The sequence below is a fragment of the Lacerta agilis genome, chromosome 8, assembly GCF_009819535.1.
Source record: "Lacerta agilis isolate rLacAgi1 chromosome 8, rLacAgi1.pri, whole genome shotgun sequence".
In the NCBI taxonomy this organism is placed as follows: Eukaryota; Metazoa; Chordata; class Lepidosauria; order Squamata; family Lacertidae; genus Lacerta; species Lacerta agilis.
In genome coordinates, this window is record NC_046319.1 from 78,406,509 (window position 1) to 78,425,138 (window position 18,630).

An 18,630-nucleotide genomic window follows, 5' to 3' on the forward strand; every position below is an offset into this window, starting at 1 on the left:
ATTTTTTTGTGGCGGATCACATTTGGCATGTTATCTACTTTTTAAAAGTATTTTTTATTAAAGATTTTCTTGATTTACAAAGGTAGCGCAATGTCCCTCTCATATTTTTTCCATGTAACATTTTTACAAGTCAATTTCGTTTGTTGAGGCCTGTGTCTTTTTGTCCGACTGGAGGGTTTTTTTTTTATCAGCCATGACATTCTGTACGTAAGTTCCTTCAGGAACCTTGGCCGTACGAAGTGATCGAACTGGTTAGGTGTTGCAGTGGATATGATAAGGTTATAGTTCTACTCAAGCGTAGGCCTGTTGAAATTGATGGACTCCAGTTAGCCGTATCTGTTGATACTACCTTGATGGCAGAAAGTGAGGAGGAATTAAAGAACCTTTTAATGAGGGTGAAAGAGGAGAGCGCAAAATATGGTCTGAAGCTCAACATCAAAAAAACTAAGATCATGGCCACTGGTCCCATCACCTCCTGGCAAATAGAAGGGGAAGAAATGGAGGCAGTGAGAGATTTCACTTTCTTGGGTTCCATGATCACTGCAGATGGTGACAGCAGTCACGAAATTAGAAGACGCCTGCTTCTTGGGAGAAAAGCAATGACAAACCTAGACAGCATCTTTAAAAGCAGAGACATCACCTTGCCGACAAAGGTCCGTATAGTTAAAGCTATGGTTTTCCCAGTAGTAATGTATGGAAGTGAGAGCTGGACCATAAAGAAGGCTGATCGCCGAAGAATTGATGCTTTTGAATTATGGTGCTGGAGGAGACTCTTGAGAGTCCCATGGACTGCAAGAAGATCAAACCTATCCATTCTGAAGGAAATCAGCCCTGAGTGCTCACTGGAAGGACAGATCCTGAAGTTGAGGCTCCAGTACTTTGGCCACCTCATGAGAAGAGAAGACTCCCTGGAAAAGACCCTGATGTTGGGAAAGATGGAGGGCACAAGGAGCAGGGGAAGACAGAGGATGAGATGGTTGGACAGTGTTCTCGAAGCTACTAACATGAGTTTGGCCAAACTGCGGGAGGCAGTGAAGGATAGGCGTGCCTGGCGTGCTCTGGTCCATGGGGTCACGAAGAGTCGGACACGACTGAACAACAACAACAAATAGTTTTGATTACTTTTTAACTATTTTAATCACCCACCTCTTTATGAAATGTCTTGATCCTAAACTTCTACTGCCTTGTGGCTAACAACAACAACAACAACAACAACAACAACAACAACAATTTATTATTTATACCCCGCCCATCTGTCTGGGTTTCCCCAGCCACTCTGGGCTCCTTCCAACAAAATATTAAAAATACAATAATTCGTGAGAAAGGCTTTGGGAGTACGCCCTGAGGAAAAATCCGTACCCAATGCCATGCGGGACATCTTTGGGCAAAGAAAAGGCATAACAAATCCAGAATGGAGTCCCTAAATCTCTTTCACCAGCGATCAGGGTATGACCCTGTAGTCACTCCCAACACAATGGTCCTTGGAAGACCAGCGGTGACCTATCCAGCTCACTTCTACACAACGTAGACTCTTTGAAAGTAATTGACCTAAGCAGGGCATGGTGGGGTCGATGCATGTCCTTTAAATTTTAGTGGGTCTACTCTGAGGAGGACTAACACTGGCAACAACCCTCACTAGCTGCAGCTCTCCAGGCAGGTGAGACTCCAGGCCCTACCTGGAGATGCCACCAATCGAACCCGCGACCTTCACTGAGGTCTAAGACTGAGCTACAGTTCTTCTCTATCTATCCTAGCCCTCAACCCTCTCCCCACCTTACCAATAGTCCCAGTCCTCCAGAGCCATCGTTTCTTCGTTATAAATGCATTTTAAATGGCACCAGTTACCCTTTGGAACTCCCTGAGACTACTGACAACAGGGAGTCGCCTTCGCCGTGTTCCTTTTGGCGTCTGCTGAAAACATTTTTGTTTAGGCAAGCCTGTCTGGACACATAGGATGTTGGCATGTTTTCTGAATCTGGGTTCTTTCTTTTAAAATCTTGTCAATGATTTTGATATTATTTCCGAAGGCTTCTAACCGATAATTTCATTGTTTCATTCTTCTTGTAAACCGCTCTGAAGAAAACTGCTAGCACATTTGCAAACCTAAGCAGGGTCTGGTCTGTTTTCAAATTTAGGGATTGCAGACTGCCTCCGAGGACAAAAACCTTACAAGACGATTTATAGAATAAAAGTGTGGTGCATAAACGACCACAATGGGTTAACAAAAGAAAACTTGTAATAAAACTAGCCACAGAATCATAGAATCTTGGAGTTGGAAGGGAACCTCGGGATCATCTAGTCCAACCCCCTGCAATGCTGGAATTTGCAGATGGAACAAGATGGGTGGGGTATAAATAAATTATTATTATTATTATTATTATTATTATTATTATTCTGTCCCATATGGGGATCGAACCTGCAACCTTAGCGTTATCAGCACCACGCTCTAACCAGCTGAGATCTTCTAATGAAGGGCGGTATATGAATCTTCTAATGAAGGACAGTATATGAATTTTAAAAAATTAAAAATAAAGTAAATAAATAAAGTTTCCCATCTGTTGTCAAAGGCAGCCCCACGGACGAGGCGTTACAGCAGTCCAGCCCGGATGTTCGGAAGCAGGTCAGACCTCTCTAGGAAGGCTGGTACACCAGCTGTGGCCATCAGCTGGCAAAAAAGAAAAGAGAGCTCTATGGTATCAGGTTGGGAAGGAAGCAGGTAGTTCCATGCCAAAGAAAACCGAAGCCAAAAGGAGGCAACGTGACAAAGAGAAAGGACTTTTCCCATCCCTTTTTTTTTTTTTAATTTGCATTATTAAATCCGGCAAGTGCTGACTTTGGATTTCTCGGGAGGAGAATCTGCAGTTTCCGTTTCTGGATGAAGAATCTGAACTGCCACCGTCGTAGGATAACAAATTGAGGATGAGTCAACAATGCGAAGCCCATCAAGGACGGTGACTGTTTTCAGGCTGCGTTAAGAAGGAGCTTCTCTCCCCAGATTCGGGAACAAGGGCTCAATCCAGCCCCCGGCACAGCTCACGAGTCTTCATCTCATTCCCACAGTATAGGTCTCCCCCCCCCCCCCCCCGTCAAGTAAAGGACTCTTTGACTCCCTTCTTCCTGGTGCAAACGACAGGGGTTTGGACCATTCTTTCTCTGCCCCACATTCACCACATAATCCGCCAAATAATTCTGGGAGCTGTAGTTTGTTAAGGGTGCTGAGAGTTGTTAGGAGACCCCCGACACACACACACACACAAACACTATTCTCCTTACAGAGCTACAGTTCCCAGAGTGGTTTAACAACTCATCCCTCTCCCCAGGGAAATCTGGGAGTTGTAGTTCCGCAAGGGGAATAAGGGGTCCGCCATCAATTCCCTTAACAAACTACAGATCCCAGAATTCTTAGGGGAAAACCATGACTGTTTAAAGTGGCAACCCTGAAGAAGTGTGCATGCACACGAAAACTCATACCAAGAACAAACTTAGTTGGTCTCTAAGGTGCTACTGGAAAGAATTTTTTTATTTTATTTTGTTTTGACTATGGCAGACCAACACGGCTACCCACCTGTAACTGGGACCCTGACACTAACACTTTAACTGTCTCGGGTGAATGTAGCCGTGGTTGCACCCAGGGGATCGGGCCTTGTGATGCGCAGCTATGGGGTGCCCTCCTAGGGGAAAGCCAGCAGATTCTTCGTCTGATCGGCTGTGGAGATCTTTTGGTTCTGCAAAGGTTTCTTTGAATGATTCTTACTGACTCTCGCATAGCTTATACTGTTTTAAAATAGTTTCTGCTGCTGTGCTCCTGGAAGGTCGTTTTAGAAATCTGCCAGGTCTTCTGCTGGTGGTACGGAGGGAGAATGAAAGATTTTTGTCTCAGTTCATGGGGGAATTGGACTGGAGGAGGCCAGGCAAAGTTGGAGAGCCTCGAAGACTTTGGGCAGACCCACAACATACATTTAAAAAACACCAAATGCACGTTTAAAGCGCATGACTTCTCCCAAAGAATTCTGGTAAATGCAGTTTGTTAAGGGTACAAACTGTAGTTTGTTAATGGTTGGCCGCTGGATTATATGGGCCTTTGGCCTGATCCAGAGACAGGGCTTTTCTTAGCATCTTATATTAAAAATACCTTTGACCTCCTCCTCCTTCCATGCTCCCTAGACAAATACCCAGGCCAGATCCATGCCTGCATCCTTAAGAACATAATAACAGCCTTGCTGGATCAGGCCAATGGCCCATCCAGTCTAGTACCCAGTGGCCGACCAGATGCCTGTGGGAAACCTGCAAGCAGGATCTGAGCCCAAGAGCCCTCTCCTCTCGTGTAGTTTCCAGCTGCTGGGATTCAGAAGCACAGCTGGTTCCAGCTGCGGAGGCAGAACATTGATGTCCTGGCTAGGAGCCACCGATAGCCGTCTCCCTCCACGAACTTGTCCAATCCTCTTTTAGGGTTCATCCGAGTCGGCATCCACCACTGCCTCAAGTGGGAGTGAGTTCCATAGTTTATGCTAGCCTTCAGCCTGCGTTCGAAATTAGCGCAGTTATTAATTTATCTGCACCCTCGGAATGAGTTTCTGGAACCAAAATGCTTTCTTCTGTGCAGCCTGAGCAGGAGCAGGAGCCGTTCAGAAAAAGAGGTCGGAATTGGCCGATATATATGTGGAAGGGTCCTTGGATCGAGTGGCTTTCCTTCTTGTAAGTTCTCAAAACTCTCGAACCTAGCTCAAGGTAGTCCTCTGAACTAGCCAGATGTTTAACTGAGAATCTATCCGAGTCAGTCCATCATTTGGAAAACGAGACTTTTGAGACGTCTTGCCCCAAAATGTCAAATGGGCGTTCCATTTTGGTGACTGCAACCTTGGTTTAGAGAATCCATGTGGTGCCAAGTTTAGATACCTGAGTTTCTGACGTTGCCTTCAGGCCCAGGTTTCTACTGCTACCTGTTGTGACTGACCATCCTACAAACGAATCCCAGGAAACATCCACACTGTGCTTCTAAAACACACGGTTTCTCCCAAGGAATCCTTGGAATGGGGGGGGGGGGGCTGACCCCTCAGAGAACTACAGCCGGTAGCACTCTTAAACTACAATTCCCAGGATTCATTGGGGGGGGGGGTGGAGTGGGAAGCGGTGTGGTTTCAACAACTACCAGGCCGGATCAAAGAGAAAGGAGGTCTCCTGGGCCCCCCCACCCCATGTGCTATGACCAAAGATCATCTTGCATTCCAGACCCGGTTTAACCCTTTGAGGGAGCAACCCTCCCGAGCAAGCACCTTTCCCTGACCCCCCACAGCTAGAGGAGTCCAACCCCTGCCTCCCTAAACCTGAGATGCCACCCTGTGATGAATGGCACCCAGCTGTCAGCCCAGGATAAATAAAGGTTAGTAACTGGAGAGGCCAGGAAAGGATCGGAGTTAACCCCATGCCGCCCAGAGCGTACGGACACAGGACACAGATGCCCACTGGAAGACTCCAGTTCCCTGCTGCAACAGGGAATCCCCCCTTTTGCACAACCTTGCATCCTCCCCCCAAAGCCATCGGCTCTCAGGGCCACAGAGAGATATTAAGCAAATGCGGAGAGTCTGGCTGTCAGATCAGGCCAGTAGCTCATCTACTCCAGAATCCTGTTCGCACAGGGACCGACCAGACGCCTATGGGAAGCCCTCCCGAACCCAAGATCCCTCTCCCCTCCTGTGGCTTCCACCAGCTGGGATTCAGAAGTGGAAGCAGAGCATAGCCAAGCAGCCATCAGTAGACTTGTCCTCCATGTGTGGTGGCTCTGCCCCAAGGAAACGGCAGCGACCAGAACCTATTGGGCTTACATTACTTAGGGACGGGGAACGGACAGCCTGAGCTTGAGCAAAACAGATCCACAGCTCAACAGGTAGATCCTTCATCCCTATCCAAAGGGAGAACGACTCCAGGGCGGAGGGAGGGAGGGGGGGAGAAAGGAAAAGGAAGGTTTGGCAGGATCTGTGGCCTTCCTGCCCCGCTTCCGAACATCCCATCGGCCAGATGTTGGGCCAGATGGACCTTCGAGCAACAGGGCTCTTTGTGCGCTGTCTTGAGTTCATACATGGAAGTGGGCAGAGGAGGTGGCATTGAGGAACTGGGTCGAATCCAACCCGACCGTGGATACCACCTGTTCCGAGGCAGATTGGCGGACAACAGGGCTGTCTCTAAATTTAGCCCCCGCTGAGGGAGAGCGGGAGGAGGGAGGGAGGGAGATCAAGGCCTCTAACCTGCTCAGTGAGGTCCTCCCCTGAGAGGCTGAGGGTCGAGGAGAAAGGATCCCCTGACCCAAATTGCTCAGGATGTTGCCTGAATGTTGCTCGGCGATATTAATTTATCTCTGCAGTTTAGAACGCCTGCCTGCCAGTCGCACTGACGCCCTCCCAAGCTCCAAATTCACGTTTGACAAAAGGCCCCTGGTTTTATTTTATTTTTAAGGAAAGAAAACCAACACTCGGAAGACTTTTCTGATTCCCCAGCTCTCCCCCCCCCCACCCAAAAATAAGTATTATTCTCTCTTTTTGTAAAGTGCCACGCGAGGGTTAGTTGCCTGAACACACAAGCAACAGAGCAGGAAGGTGCCCCCAAACCTGGTGCCATCCAGATGTTGTGTGGTCCAAAAAAACACCTGGCGGGCACCAGGTTGGCAAAGGCTGGCACAGAAGATCAGTCCTTAGGAAGGTCACGGAACATTTCGGAAAGAGCCAGAGCTCCTTAGGCGCGTCGAGAAGTCACCCCCAGATGCAACCGAGCCCACCCACCCCCCAAACTCTCCCCAGCAAAGGGTCTCTTCCCCAGACTCGCTCTCCCCTTCAAACTCCATCCCCATCTTCAACACCAAACTTTGCACTTCAACCCCCCTCCCCCCCAATACAGGGCCCTCCTTGCCTCCACCCCCAACTTGTCCTTCAGTCCTCCACCCCAACCTGCCCCACAGCGCAATCCTAACGCCTCCCCAAGGAAAGCAAGTCTCCTTGAATTCCGTGGGGCTCACTGCCTGGGATGTGGGGTTAGGGCGCGCGCCCCCCACCCCAACTTCCCACCTTAACTAGCATTGCACTGCCTTTCCCCTGCATCCCTAATTTCACGCACCCCCATTCGCCTGCACCCCTCCTCTCCCCCTTTCCCTTTTTCCTTCTGTGTTTTTTCCCTCCCCCCCAAAAAAATCTTCCTCCTCCTTCTTCTTCTCCTCCACCCCCCCTCCAAAAATTAAAGACTCACGGTCCGGAGAAACTGGACGTCGTCCTCTCCTTCTCCGCCTCCTTCTGCCATAGCTGGGTTGGAGGGCTGGGCTGGGGGGCAGCTGGAAGGAGTGGGGCGCCCGCCCTGCTCGGCTGGCTCGTTCGCAGCTGCCGGGAGCCGCGGAGACACTAGCGGAGCATCCCGGCTCCAGCAGCGCCAGCCAGCCAGCCGGCCGGCTCCCCGCCCCCCGGACCGCCCCTAGGAGGGGATAGAGAAGGGGCAGAGGAGGGCGGGGAGAAGGACATGGGAAGGAGGGGGGGGGAGCAGCCATCGGATCTCTCGCCGCCACCCGATCGCTCCCCTCCGCCTTCACCAGGGAGCATTTTTCTCGCCACTGCGGACGGTCGCCAGGGTTCGGTGGAACCTCCACGGGCCAGGAGCAGTCTACCTGTTCGCTGCGGAACTGGCTTCCCCCTCAACCCACACGAGAGGTGGCGGGCTCTCCTTCCTTGGTGGAGGGCCATCGTGTGTCAGTGGTGCTCCAGTGGATAATTCCTGCATCCCGGTGGGGGGGGGGGTTGGACTAGATGACCCCTTGAGGACGCTTCCGACTCTAGGATTCCTAGGTGGGGTGCCTGGCGCAGCTTCTACCTGTTGCCAACTTCCCTGGAGCATCGGGTGTGAATCGATGGGCCTTTGGCCGGATCCAGATCGGCTCTTCTTATATTCTGTCATTATTAACTGTTTAATGTTGCTTTGTGTTTTTTTAAATTATAAATTAGTCTTTTTTTCCCCCAGATGATTTTTTGATTTTACAAGTGCGGGATTATAACAATACGAAATACATATCCATTTTTTTTTCAAGATTTATCTGAATCTCCAGACTTCCCACCCTCCCCTCCATGGGTCCTGTTGTCAAGTTTTTCAACTGCGTATTATTTCATAGTCCATATAATTTATATCTCTCCATATTGTCCGTGATATTTGCTACATTTCAAGCGTTATTAAAAATCCTGCTAATGTTTTCATCTGCTTACAGTGGTCTCCTAGATAAATTATAAATGTTCCCTGTTCTTTATTGAAGTTTTTGTCTTCTTGGTTCCTGAGGTTTCCGGTCAGTTTTGCCATCAGCTTAGCCTGTCATTCCTCTCTGGTAGGAACTTTGTCCTCTTTCCATCTCTGGGCTAGTAACATCTGAGCGGTTGTTGTCCCATACATAATAAGTCTTTTCTGCTCCTTTGGGATGTCGGTACCTATAATTCCTAATAATAAAGCTTCTGTTTTTTTTGTTTTTTTGTTTTTAATAAAGGTTTTTTAAAACATTTTTTTCATTTCATTATATATCATTTCCTAGAATGGGTTTTTTTTTCCTGATTACGGTTCTATGCAAACCACTTTGAGATGTGGCACAGCAGGATGCAAATATTTCTATAAATAAACAATAAACATCATTGGGTATTTTCTTTTGGGGGGGGTGTATGTATGTGTGATAAATTAAATTTACTGTAGCCAGCCTGCTTTTTACAAAAAAAACTAAAAAATAACCTAAACCTGAATCTAAAATGAAACTCCATTGAGCTTCTCAAGGTATTGTTCATCATTTATCAGGTTTCTTGCACACCCTTCGCACTAAAGTCCCCAAGGCAGGTTATAACCAGTTGCTTGAAGCATCAGGAGGGGGTGAGGGACTGGATCGGCCAATGGCCTGATCCTGCAGCCAGGGGTCTTCTTTATGTTCTTAGTGTTACACTACTAGTACAGTATAACCTTTCGGTATTTAATACAGAGCTATAGTTCACGTGCAGTCATGGGATAATCCTTGCAGCAGGTTTTGAAAGTAACCTGCCTGAATTATTCCCATGGGTCAAGGTGAGCCCCCATGCATACTTTTAAGGAGGAAAATAGGGTCCCACCTTCATCTTGGGGAGGGGAGAGGAGGGTTCACCTGTGACACTCCCCAGGAAAGCAAAGAGGCTAGGATACGTCGCTATTTATGCAACTGCCGTATTTTTCTGTCTATAAGATGCCCCTATGTACAGGTGGAACTCGAAAAATTAAGAATATCGTGGGAAAGTCCATTTATGTAAGCAATTGTTTTCATTAGCTACTGGAGTTTAATATATGAAATAAGACTCACGACATGCAAAGCGAGATATGTCAAGCCTTTGCTTGTTATAATTGTGACGATTACGGCGCACAGCTAATGAAAACCCCAAAGTTGAAATTGTTAATTTGGGGTTCTCATCAGCTGTACGCCAAAATCGTCACAATAAAGGCTTGACATATCTCGCTTTGCATGTCATGAGTCCATCTCGTATATTAGGTTCACCTTTTAAGTTGAATTACTGAAAGAAACGAACCTTTCCACAATATTCTAATTTTTCGAGTTTCACCTGTATTTTTTCAGCAACAACCAATCGCCAGTCCACCCTTGGCACTATCCGTGTATAAGACGCCCCCTAATTTTTGACATTATCTTTTTTTGGGGGGGACCTAGTCTTATACACGGAAAAATATGGTACTTTGAAGGGGCCAGCAAGACTGCGTGTATGTGTATTTCTTACAAGTAAGCTGAAACAGCCTCTTTGGAAAGCGTACAGAGTCTCTCTTGCGCTTGTGGAGGTGAAATTCTATCTCAGCCTCTCTACTACAATTAACAGACACACTTGGGTCTGTATTACTAGGTAGTAAAACGATTTAATCATTTCAGTGGCTCATTTGCAAAATAAACTGGGAATCTGATGCTGGAGGAGAGCTGTTTGACGGTAGAATGGACCACTTCAGAAGGTGGCGCACACTCCTTAAACAGCGGTTGGGGTTGGCCATCTGTCAGGGGTTATTTAGCCATGAATCCTGCTTTGCAGGGGGTTGGGCTAGATGACCCTCGGGGGTCCCTTCCAACTCTACAATTCTGTGATTCTTCATTCTGTGGTCTGTAAAGGCATGCATTTCCTCATCCTTGCTTTCTTTCCAGGAAACAGGATAGGACACCCCCCTCCTTCCTCAAATAATTAACTTAAGGACACACTGCCCTGATCATTGTAGAGAGGGTGGGGGGAAACATACAATACTTTTATTTTATTTTTTTGTCTGCATCTTTCAGAGAGTAAGGAGATAAAACTGACCACACATTTTTCTAAGCTGGCTGGCTTTTATATATGCTCCTGGTTCCTGGCTGGGTGCCAGGAAGAGAAAATTCCAGACAGGCTGCTAAAATTCCAAGCAGCCTGGCAGTCCTTCATTCCTCACCTCTGAAGAAGGTGTTTGTGGGGAAGCAGGTAAAAAGGCTGAAGGAGAAACCAGTTCTGGAGGTGAAAAAAGCAGAGAGGCAGAGAGAGAGATGTTTGCAATGACTAGTAACAAACACCGCTTAGCCAAGCCAGATGAGACAGAAAGAGAAGCAGAAGAAAAATGTTCCATTTTTTTGCACAGTCATGCAGGTGGCAGAAAGAGAGATATACACAGACCAAAGCAACAGCGCATTGTTTAGGGGAAGCGATCTGCAATCGAGAGATCAGTTTAAAGTAGGATTCTGCTAGTCTAACCCCCTGCAATGCAGGAGCCTTTTTTGCCCCATGTGGGGCTCAAACCCACAGCCCTGAGATCAAGAGTCTTGTGTTCTACCGGCTGAGTTATTTAGCCACAGCAGCAACTAGGGTGGGGGGAGAGGGGTGGTAGAGTACAGTAAATAAGCTTAGCATGCAACTATCACAAGATGTGGCTGCTGGGTTGGTAAAGGACCAACATTGCCCAGATCAGGCACCCCCAAACTCGGCACTCCAGGTGTTTTTTGGGACTACAACTCCCATCATCCCTAGCTAACAGGACCAGTGGTCAGGGATGATGGGAATTGTAGTTAGCATACTCGGGACCCAAGTACCTAGAAGAGCGCCTTCCACAGTACCAAGCATTTCAGACCCTACAGTTGGTAGGTAAGGCCTTGGTGGTGGTGCCGTCGCCGGGGGCTGCCCAGCTGGTGCTCACCATAGCAGGGCCTTTTCAGTGGTGGCTCCCTGGTTGCGGAATGCCCTCCCCAACGAGGTGCACCTGTCTCCGTCATTCCAGCTTTCAGGAGGAACCTGAAAGCAGTCCTGTTTACATTTGGCGGCTGAGGAATACAGTCCCTTGCAACCTCGAGATCGCTGGATGAAAGAATGTTTTTAATTGTCGTAGTGCTAATCGGTTTTGGAGAGTTTTGCTTTTAAATTGCTTAACTGTTTGCTTATCAGTAAATAAGTTCAATAAATAAGAACACCCCAGGTTCAATCCCTGACAAGACAGAAGTACTGTTTTGGGGGGACAGGGTGTAGGTGGGTGTGGGGGACCCCCTGGTCCTGAATGGGGTAACTGTGCCCCTGAAGGACCATGTGCACAGCCTGGGAGTCATTTTGGACTCACAGCTGTCCATGGAGGCGCAGGTCAACTCTGTGTCCAGGGCGGCTGTCTACCAGCTCCATCTGGTACGCAGGCTGAGACCCTACCTGCCCGCGGACTGTCTCACCAGAATGGTGCATGCTCTAGTTATCTGCTGCTTGGACTACTGCAATGCGCTCTACGTGGGGCTACCTTTGAAGGTGACCCGGAAACTACAATTAATCCAGATTGCGGCAGCTAGACTGGTGACTGGGAGCGGCCGCCAGGACAATATAACACCGGTCCTGAAAGACCTACATTGGCTCCCAGTACGTTTCCGAGCCCAATTCAAAGTGTTGGTGCTGATCTTTAAAGCCCTCGACGGCCTCGGTCCAGTGTACCTGAAGGAGCGTCTTCCACCCCCATCGTTCAGCCCAGACACTGAGGTCCAGCGCCGAGGGCCTTCTGGCGGTTCCCTCCCTGCGAGAAGCGAAGTTACAGGGAACCAGGCAGAGGGCCTTCTTGGTGGTGGCGCCCCCTCTGTGGAACACCCTCCCATCAGATGTCAAGGAAATAAACAACTATCTGACTTTTAGAAGACATCTGAAAGCAGCCCTGTTTAGGGAAGTTTTTAACGTCTGACGTTTTAATGTATTTTAAATCTTTTGTTGGAAGCTGCCCAGAGTGGCTCTGGAAACCCAGCCAGATGGGCGGGGTATAAATAATAAAATTGTTATTATTATTATTATTATTATTATTATTATTATTGTCATCTCTGGCTGAGCTGCAGAAGGTGGTCAACCCAATGAGGTGCTTCAATCCTCATGGCTGAAGCCTGAGCCCCATAGCTCCTGTTACGAATTCTGAGGTGATTCCACATAAACCACTTCTGAATTCACAGAAGGCACCACCATATAGAAATGTAGAGCTAACAGCCTTGGCAATCGCGTTACGAAGTCGAGAAATTAACTGCCGCCTCTGTGCTGTCGACCACAGGGGTTGCTTTGCCCTCCTGCAAACTAAAAAGCACATAACCTTTTTAGTTAAAAAGAAGAAGCATTATTTCTTTGGCTTAACAAAACAAAAAAAATAGCTTTGCGAATACTGTAAGCAGCAAATAAATTGCAGCTGATGTCAACTGGCCGGTGGGGGGAGGAGGAAGGTTTTGTAAATAAGTTTTCCAGCTGAAAACAAGCTTGTTCCTTTATGGCTGCAGAAGCATCCTGTGGAAGTACAAAGCTTGCATCAACAGACACAGACCTAAAAGGAAGGAAGCCAGCTATTCTGGATTTCTCCTTGCCACTTTGGCACCAAATTATTCATTGAGAATATCTGCGGTTTCACCTTCTCCGCCACCCTCGCAGAATTTGCATGGAAAAGCCAAACTTCCAAGGTTGCTATTTCCCATCCTCCCCAAATATTGTTTGGTTGATATTAAAAACACTCTCAATCCTCGGCACTTGGATCAGGAGCGTTAGTTACGTAAGTACCTAAAAAACAACAACACATTCCTTTGTCTCAGGGCAAAAAAACCGAACAAATAAATTGGATCAAAGCAGGAGAAAGTTACACAGTACCAAGCTGTGTACGCACCACACATTAAAAGCACCTTCCTCCCATCACACAAAAAATTAATAAATCCTGGGAATTGTAGTTTATCCCCCAGAGAACTACAATTCCCTGCACCTGTAACAAACTACAGTTCCCATGATCATTATTTTTTGGGGGGGGGTTGCTTTAAATGTATGGTGCAGATGCAGTCCCACACTCAAGTTTTGTATAGATCCAGAATGTTAAATGGGTTTCTTTGGAGAAGCGACGGATTCCCCATCTCTGCTGAAATCAACCTAAATTAACCTCCAGCACTTTCTGCTTCCATAGAATCATAGAATCATAGAGTTGGAAGAGACCACAAGGGCCATCCAGTCCAACCCCCTGCTAAGCAGGAAACACCATCAAAGAATTCCTGACAGATGGCTGTCATGCCTCCGCTTAAAGACCTCGAAAGAAGGAGACTCCACCACACTCCTTGGCAGCAAATTCCACTGTCCAACAGCTCTTACTGTCAGGAAGTTCTTCCTAATGTTTAGGTGGAATCTTCTTTCTTGTAGTTTGAATCCATTGCCCCGTGTCCGCTTCTCTGGAGCAGCAGAAAACAACCTTTCTCCCTCTATATGACATCCTTTTATATATTTGAACATGGCTATCATATCACCCCTTAACCTTCTCTTCTCCAGGCTAAACATACCCAGCTCCCTAAGCCGTTCCTCCTAAGGCATCATTTCCAGGCCTTTGACCATTTTGGTTGCCCTCCTCTGGACACGTTCCAGCTTGTCAGTATCCTTCTTGAACTGTGGTGCCCAGAACTGGACACAGTATTCCAGGTGAGGTCTGACCAGAGCAGAATATAGTGGTACTATTACCTCCCTTGATCTAGACGCTATACTCCTATTGATGCAGCCCAGAATTGCATTGGCTTTTTTAGCTTTTTTAGCCAGATGCTTATGACTTGCTGAATTTTGATTCTCATCTCCTTCCGCCTTGTCGCCCCCCCCCCAAAAAAAAACCACCAGAGGGCATCCCTGAAATTAACCTCTTTTTTCATTTCTGACAGTGAAGTTGATGAGCAAAGGGAGTCTGGATCTTAATGTTGCATACAGGAAGGCTGGATTTTAAGACACTGGGCCAAGAGAAATGCCGGGGGGGGGGAACCGCTAAGAAGAAAAATGAGTGGTTCTTTCTTTCTTTCTTTCTTTCTTTCTTTCTTTCTTTCTTTCTTTCTTTCTTTCTTTCTTTCTTTCTATATTTAGAGACTGCAGCAGCCAAGGTACTCAGCCCCTCGCTAATGATGATGGGGCCGAACCAGCCATTAACAGAATCAGAATTTTCTGTATCCTGTTGTTGTTGTTGTTGTTGTTGTTGTTGTTTTTACCATTTTTTTTTTTTTGCAGGTTCCCATTCCCCAAATGCTTGGATTAGACCCTCAATATATATTTAAACAAAGACTAAGGAAAAGCACAGGACAATTAAAAAAGGCAAGTCAGTAAGTTAAAAGCTAAAAGCTAAAACGAAAAACCATGTTACGGAGGAATAAGTCATTTAGGAGAAACATCCGCCGTGTGGTATTTCTTGCTTTTAATTATTTAGTGTTTGTTAGAATTAAGAAAAGAAAAAAAGGCACACAAGGCATTGGGGACACACCCATCCGAAAATATTTTCTTTAAAATAATAAGATTTGGAAACAAGGGAAGCACCTGACTGCCCCCTGGAGGGCGACTGGAGAACCTGCACGCGCAAACATCCGAGAGCAAACTGAACTAATATAATATGTGACTGAGGAATTTTCTTTCTTTCTTTCTTTCTTTCTTTAGTCTTGTTCCCTTTTCCAGCTACCAATAATTTTGAGGGAAGCGAAAACGGACCAAACCCAACTCTCCCTTTCACCTTCACTTATAAGCTGCGGGAGAAAAGCCCTTCCGATTTCAAACGGTGATTTTAACAAGCATAATTCTACGACTAAACGGTGATTTTTTTTTTTTGAAGCTCCGGTTTGCTGTGCCAAGACCACTCCTCCGAATATTCAGATTCCCCACGGGCGGGGTGGGGTGGGGGGAAAGAAATAATATGAATTACGGGTATAAAATACAAAGTCAGAGATGCTACTGGTAGATGATGGGGGGGGCACAGGGTGTGGTTTTGGGGAGGGGGGTTTCTAAATAGATACTCTTCCAACACTCACAACTAATAGGTTTTATACAAAACTTTGCACAAGGTTAGCCGCTGAAAAGTCAACAACAACACACACAGACAGTGAAGGTAGGGTGGGGAGTTAGTTTGGGACATCAGAATGGGCCGTGTGAGAACAGGGGATTGGTGTTAAAACCAGGATCTTGTTAAAGGCAGGAACAGGAAGCCTCTTTGACCTCCAGATGTTGTTGGACTACAACTCCCATCAGCCACAGCCAGCAGGGGCAGGGACGATGGGAGTCGTAGTCCGACGACATCTGGAGGTTCCACAGGGTCCCCATGCTGAGCGAAGGAAAACAGTTTCTGGTGGGGACAGCCCCACCTTCGGGGATTGTTTGCAGTAGAAACAGACAGGAGAGGATTAACCCCACCAGGCTGAAAAACTAGCTGCCGTTGGGTCACGGGCTACAGCCATGTTTTGCCGCAAGTCCAGGGAGTTTGGGTCGGCCACGAGCTGCCTAATCCTGCCACCACCAAAGCCATAGGTCCAACTCCTCTTTCCCTCTAGCAGGTGCTCCAGTTGGCGCTTGGGGGATCCTGGCTCGGCAGGCCGGAGTTCGGAGGCCTCGGCGCCTCCCTTTTGCCACGCAGCCCGGCCAGGGACATCAGGATGTTTTTCCGGGTTAGGCAGATCTGCCGCCCGTAGGCCTTGAAGGACTGCAAGGGGCTCCTGGAGGGCAGCCCGGGGGCTCCCCTTGTCGCCCCGTGCCCAGCCTGCACCTCCTGTCCGGCCTGCAAGGGCAGGCCGCTCTCGTGGCTCACCGACCGGCCAAAGCGGCGCCCCGCCTTGCGTTTGGGGACGCTGAGCTTCACGGCCTCCGGCCCTTTGTCAGGCTGGGGCGGTGCCCGCTGGAAGCTGAGGGTCAGGCGCTTGAGGCCGGTTATGGGAGCCTCGTGGAGGTGGCGGAAGCGGTCGGCCAGAGTGATGGGGGAGCCAGGATCCGAGGGAAGCATCCTTTGGGGCAGGGCGCCGGGCCCGTTCTCTGGGCAGCCGTCTGCCAGGGTGACACAAACAGCGGGGATGCCCAGTTGCCTCATGCCTGCTACTAATACTTCCATGCCAGGCTGCTCTTGCTCAGCTAGGCCAAAGCTCTGGGCTTGATGTGCTCCTGGGCCGACAGCAGCCTCGTCCGGAGAGAAATCCATTTCGCCGTCTTCTGTGGCAGCCCTCACCGAAAGCTCTTCAGGCCAGCTCACCGACCGCCGTAGAACTCTGCGGTGTCTGGGTAGAGGATCTGGCAGCTCGGCCTCCGCTACCAAGGCACCCGAATCCGGCTCCTGGTGTGCATAGTTGACAGCATCCAAACAGGGATTTCGCCCAGCCCCGTGTTTACATCTCACCGCAGCATGTCCGGCCTCTGGATTTGTGTAGCTAGGGCCGCAAGCATTTTCGTGGGGTGGCTGGCTTGTAGATCCTAAAAAAATAAGACATCCCAAGAGAAGAGGGAGCCATGTTTAATGCCATGCAGCCGTACGGAGTCCTGTGGCAACCCCGGTCAATATGGGATGAGCTTCTGCACGCTCATCTGAACACGTCTTCAAGTGCCCAAGATCTCACGCTGAATGAATTTGGTTGTCTTTACCTGCGGGACTTTCACAGAATGCTAGAGTTGGAAGGGACCACCAAGAGTCATCTAGTCTAACCCCCTGCAATGCAGGAATCTCAGCTAAAGCATAGAAGAAGAAGAAGAAGAAGAAGAAGAAGAAGAAGAAGAAGAAGAAGAAGAAGAAGAAGAAGAAGAAGAAGAGGAGGAGGAGGAGGAGGAAGAGGAGGAGGAGGAGGAGGAGGAGGAGTTTGGATTTGATATCCTGCTTTATCACTACCCGAAGGAGTCTCAAAGCGGCTAACATTCTCCTTTCCCTTTCTCCCCCACAACAAACACTCTGTGAGGTGAGTGGGGCTGAGAGACTGCATGTGGAGGAGCGGAGACGCGAACCTGGTTCACCAGATTACGGGTCTACCGCTCTTAACCTCTGCTTAAAAACCTCCAAGGAAGGAGGTTGTTTGCAGTTGTTTCACATCGACAAAAAGCACTGGTTGGGCTTCAGCAACCTTGGCCAACCTAGCGCCCTCTGGGTGTTTTGGACTACAATTCCATGCCAGGCTGGTGCTGATGGGAGTTGTAGTCCAAAAGCTGGAGAGCAGCGGGTTGGCAAAGGCTGGGAGTTGTCAGTGGCCCAGGTGAGGTAGCCTCACCATCACTACCATCAACTCCCAAGGACTAGCTAAGGACCATATTGCCCCAACACACACACACAAGGCTTATAGCTGTCTTGGTGGTTTTCTTTTGCCTGTCTAGTAAGGACAGATTAGGGTTGGGGTTCCCATGGTAGAACCATCAATCCCTCTTCCCTGGAACTCTGGGAAGTGTAGTTCTGTGTAAAGGTAAAGGTAAAGGGACCCCTGACCATTAGGTCCAGTAGTGGACGACTCTGGGGTTGTGGCGCTCATCTCGCTTTATTGGCCGAGGGAGCCGACGTATAGCTTCCGGGTCATGTGGCCAGCATGAATAAGCCGCTTCTGGCGAACCAGAGCAGTGCACGTAAACGCCGTTTACCTTCCCGCCAGAGTGGTACCTATTTATCTGCTTGCACTTTGTGCTTTTGAACCGCTAGGTGGGCAGGAGCAGGGACCGAGCAACGGGAGCTCAATCCGTTGTGGGGATCCGAACCACCGACCTTCTGATCGGCAAGCCCTAGGCTCTGTGGTTTAACCCACAGCGCCACCCGCTTCCCTGTAGTTCTGTGTAGCCATCTTCAAATATCTCAAGGGCTGTCACATCGACGAGGGAACAAGCTTGTTTTCTCCTACTCCGGAGGGGTAGGACTCGAACCAATGGCTTCCGACTAAACCAGTGCTGTCAAGTATCCTGTTTTCCCCGGGATTCTCCCTTATTTCCCATTTTTAATGGAAGCAGCTCCTCCCCTGCTGGCCAGGGACTGGGTGGGAAGACCTCGCCTACTTGGAGAGAAAAGCTTCAGCCCTCAAAGCAAGTGGGGGCCGTTTCCCGTGCTTACAGGGGGGTGTATTCCTCCCCCTGAATCAGCCCCTACCCGTTGCCCCCGAGCCCCTCAGCCGGCCAATAGGGTTAGCTGGTGGGCGGAGCCTGGCTGCCTTTGAGCAGCTGCTGCTTCCTGTCCTGTTTTGATGGGATCAGACAAGAAGACGATGGGGCTCCATCGCGCGGAGCACATGGCTGCCCTCCTCTTTGCTCCGCTCCGAGCCCGAGCCCGCTTGGAGTTGACATTGCTGCTCCGCCCACTTTTGCTTCTGGCTCCGCCCACTGCTGACATGTGACTGTCCCCGGGATAGGTGAGACTGCTGATCCCTTATTT

General features: G+C 48.7%; 2 protein-coding genes across 8 annotated transcripts in view; both read right to left on the reverse strand.

The window, feature by feature from the left end:
* RYR1 (ryanodine receptor 1) overlaps positions 1 to 7,436 on the reverse strand; it is a 158,827-nt gene extending 151,391 nt beyond the window's left edge. For all 7 annotated transcript variants that reach the window (XM_033158477.1, XM_033158479.1, XM_033158476.1 and 4 more), the window contains exon 1: positions 7,234 to 7,436. In XM_033158477.1, coding sequence (XP_033014368.1) covers positions 7,234 to 7,284 — 51 coding nt within the window. In that variant the 5' untranslated portion in view covers positions 7,285 to 7,436. The remainder of the gene's footprint in view (positions 1 to 7,233) is intronic.
* Positions 7,437 to 15,512: 8,076 nt separating this feature from the next.
* Positions 15,513 to 18,630, reverse strand: part of LOC117051803 — a 35,362-nt gene continuing 32,244 nt past the window's right edge. The window contains exon 13 of the mRNA XM_033158480.1: positions 15,513 to 16,709. Within this exon, the coding sequence (XP_033014371.1) occupies positions 15,799 to 16,709 (911 nt within the window). The 3' untranslated portion in view covers positions 15,513 to 15,798. The remainder of the gene's footprint in view (positions 16,710 to 18,630) is intronic.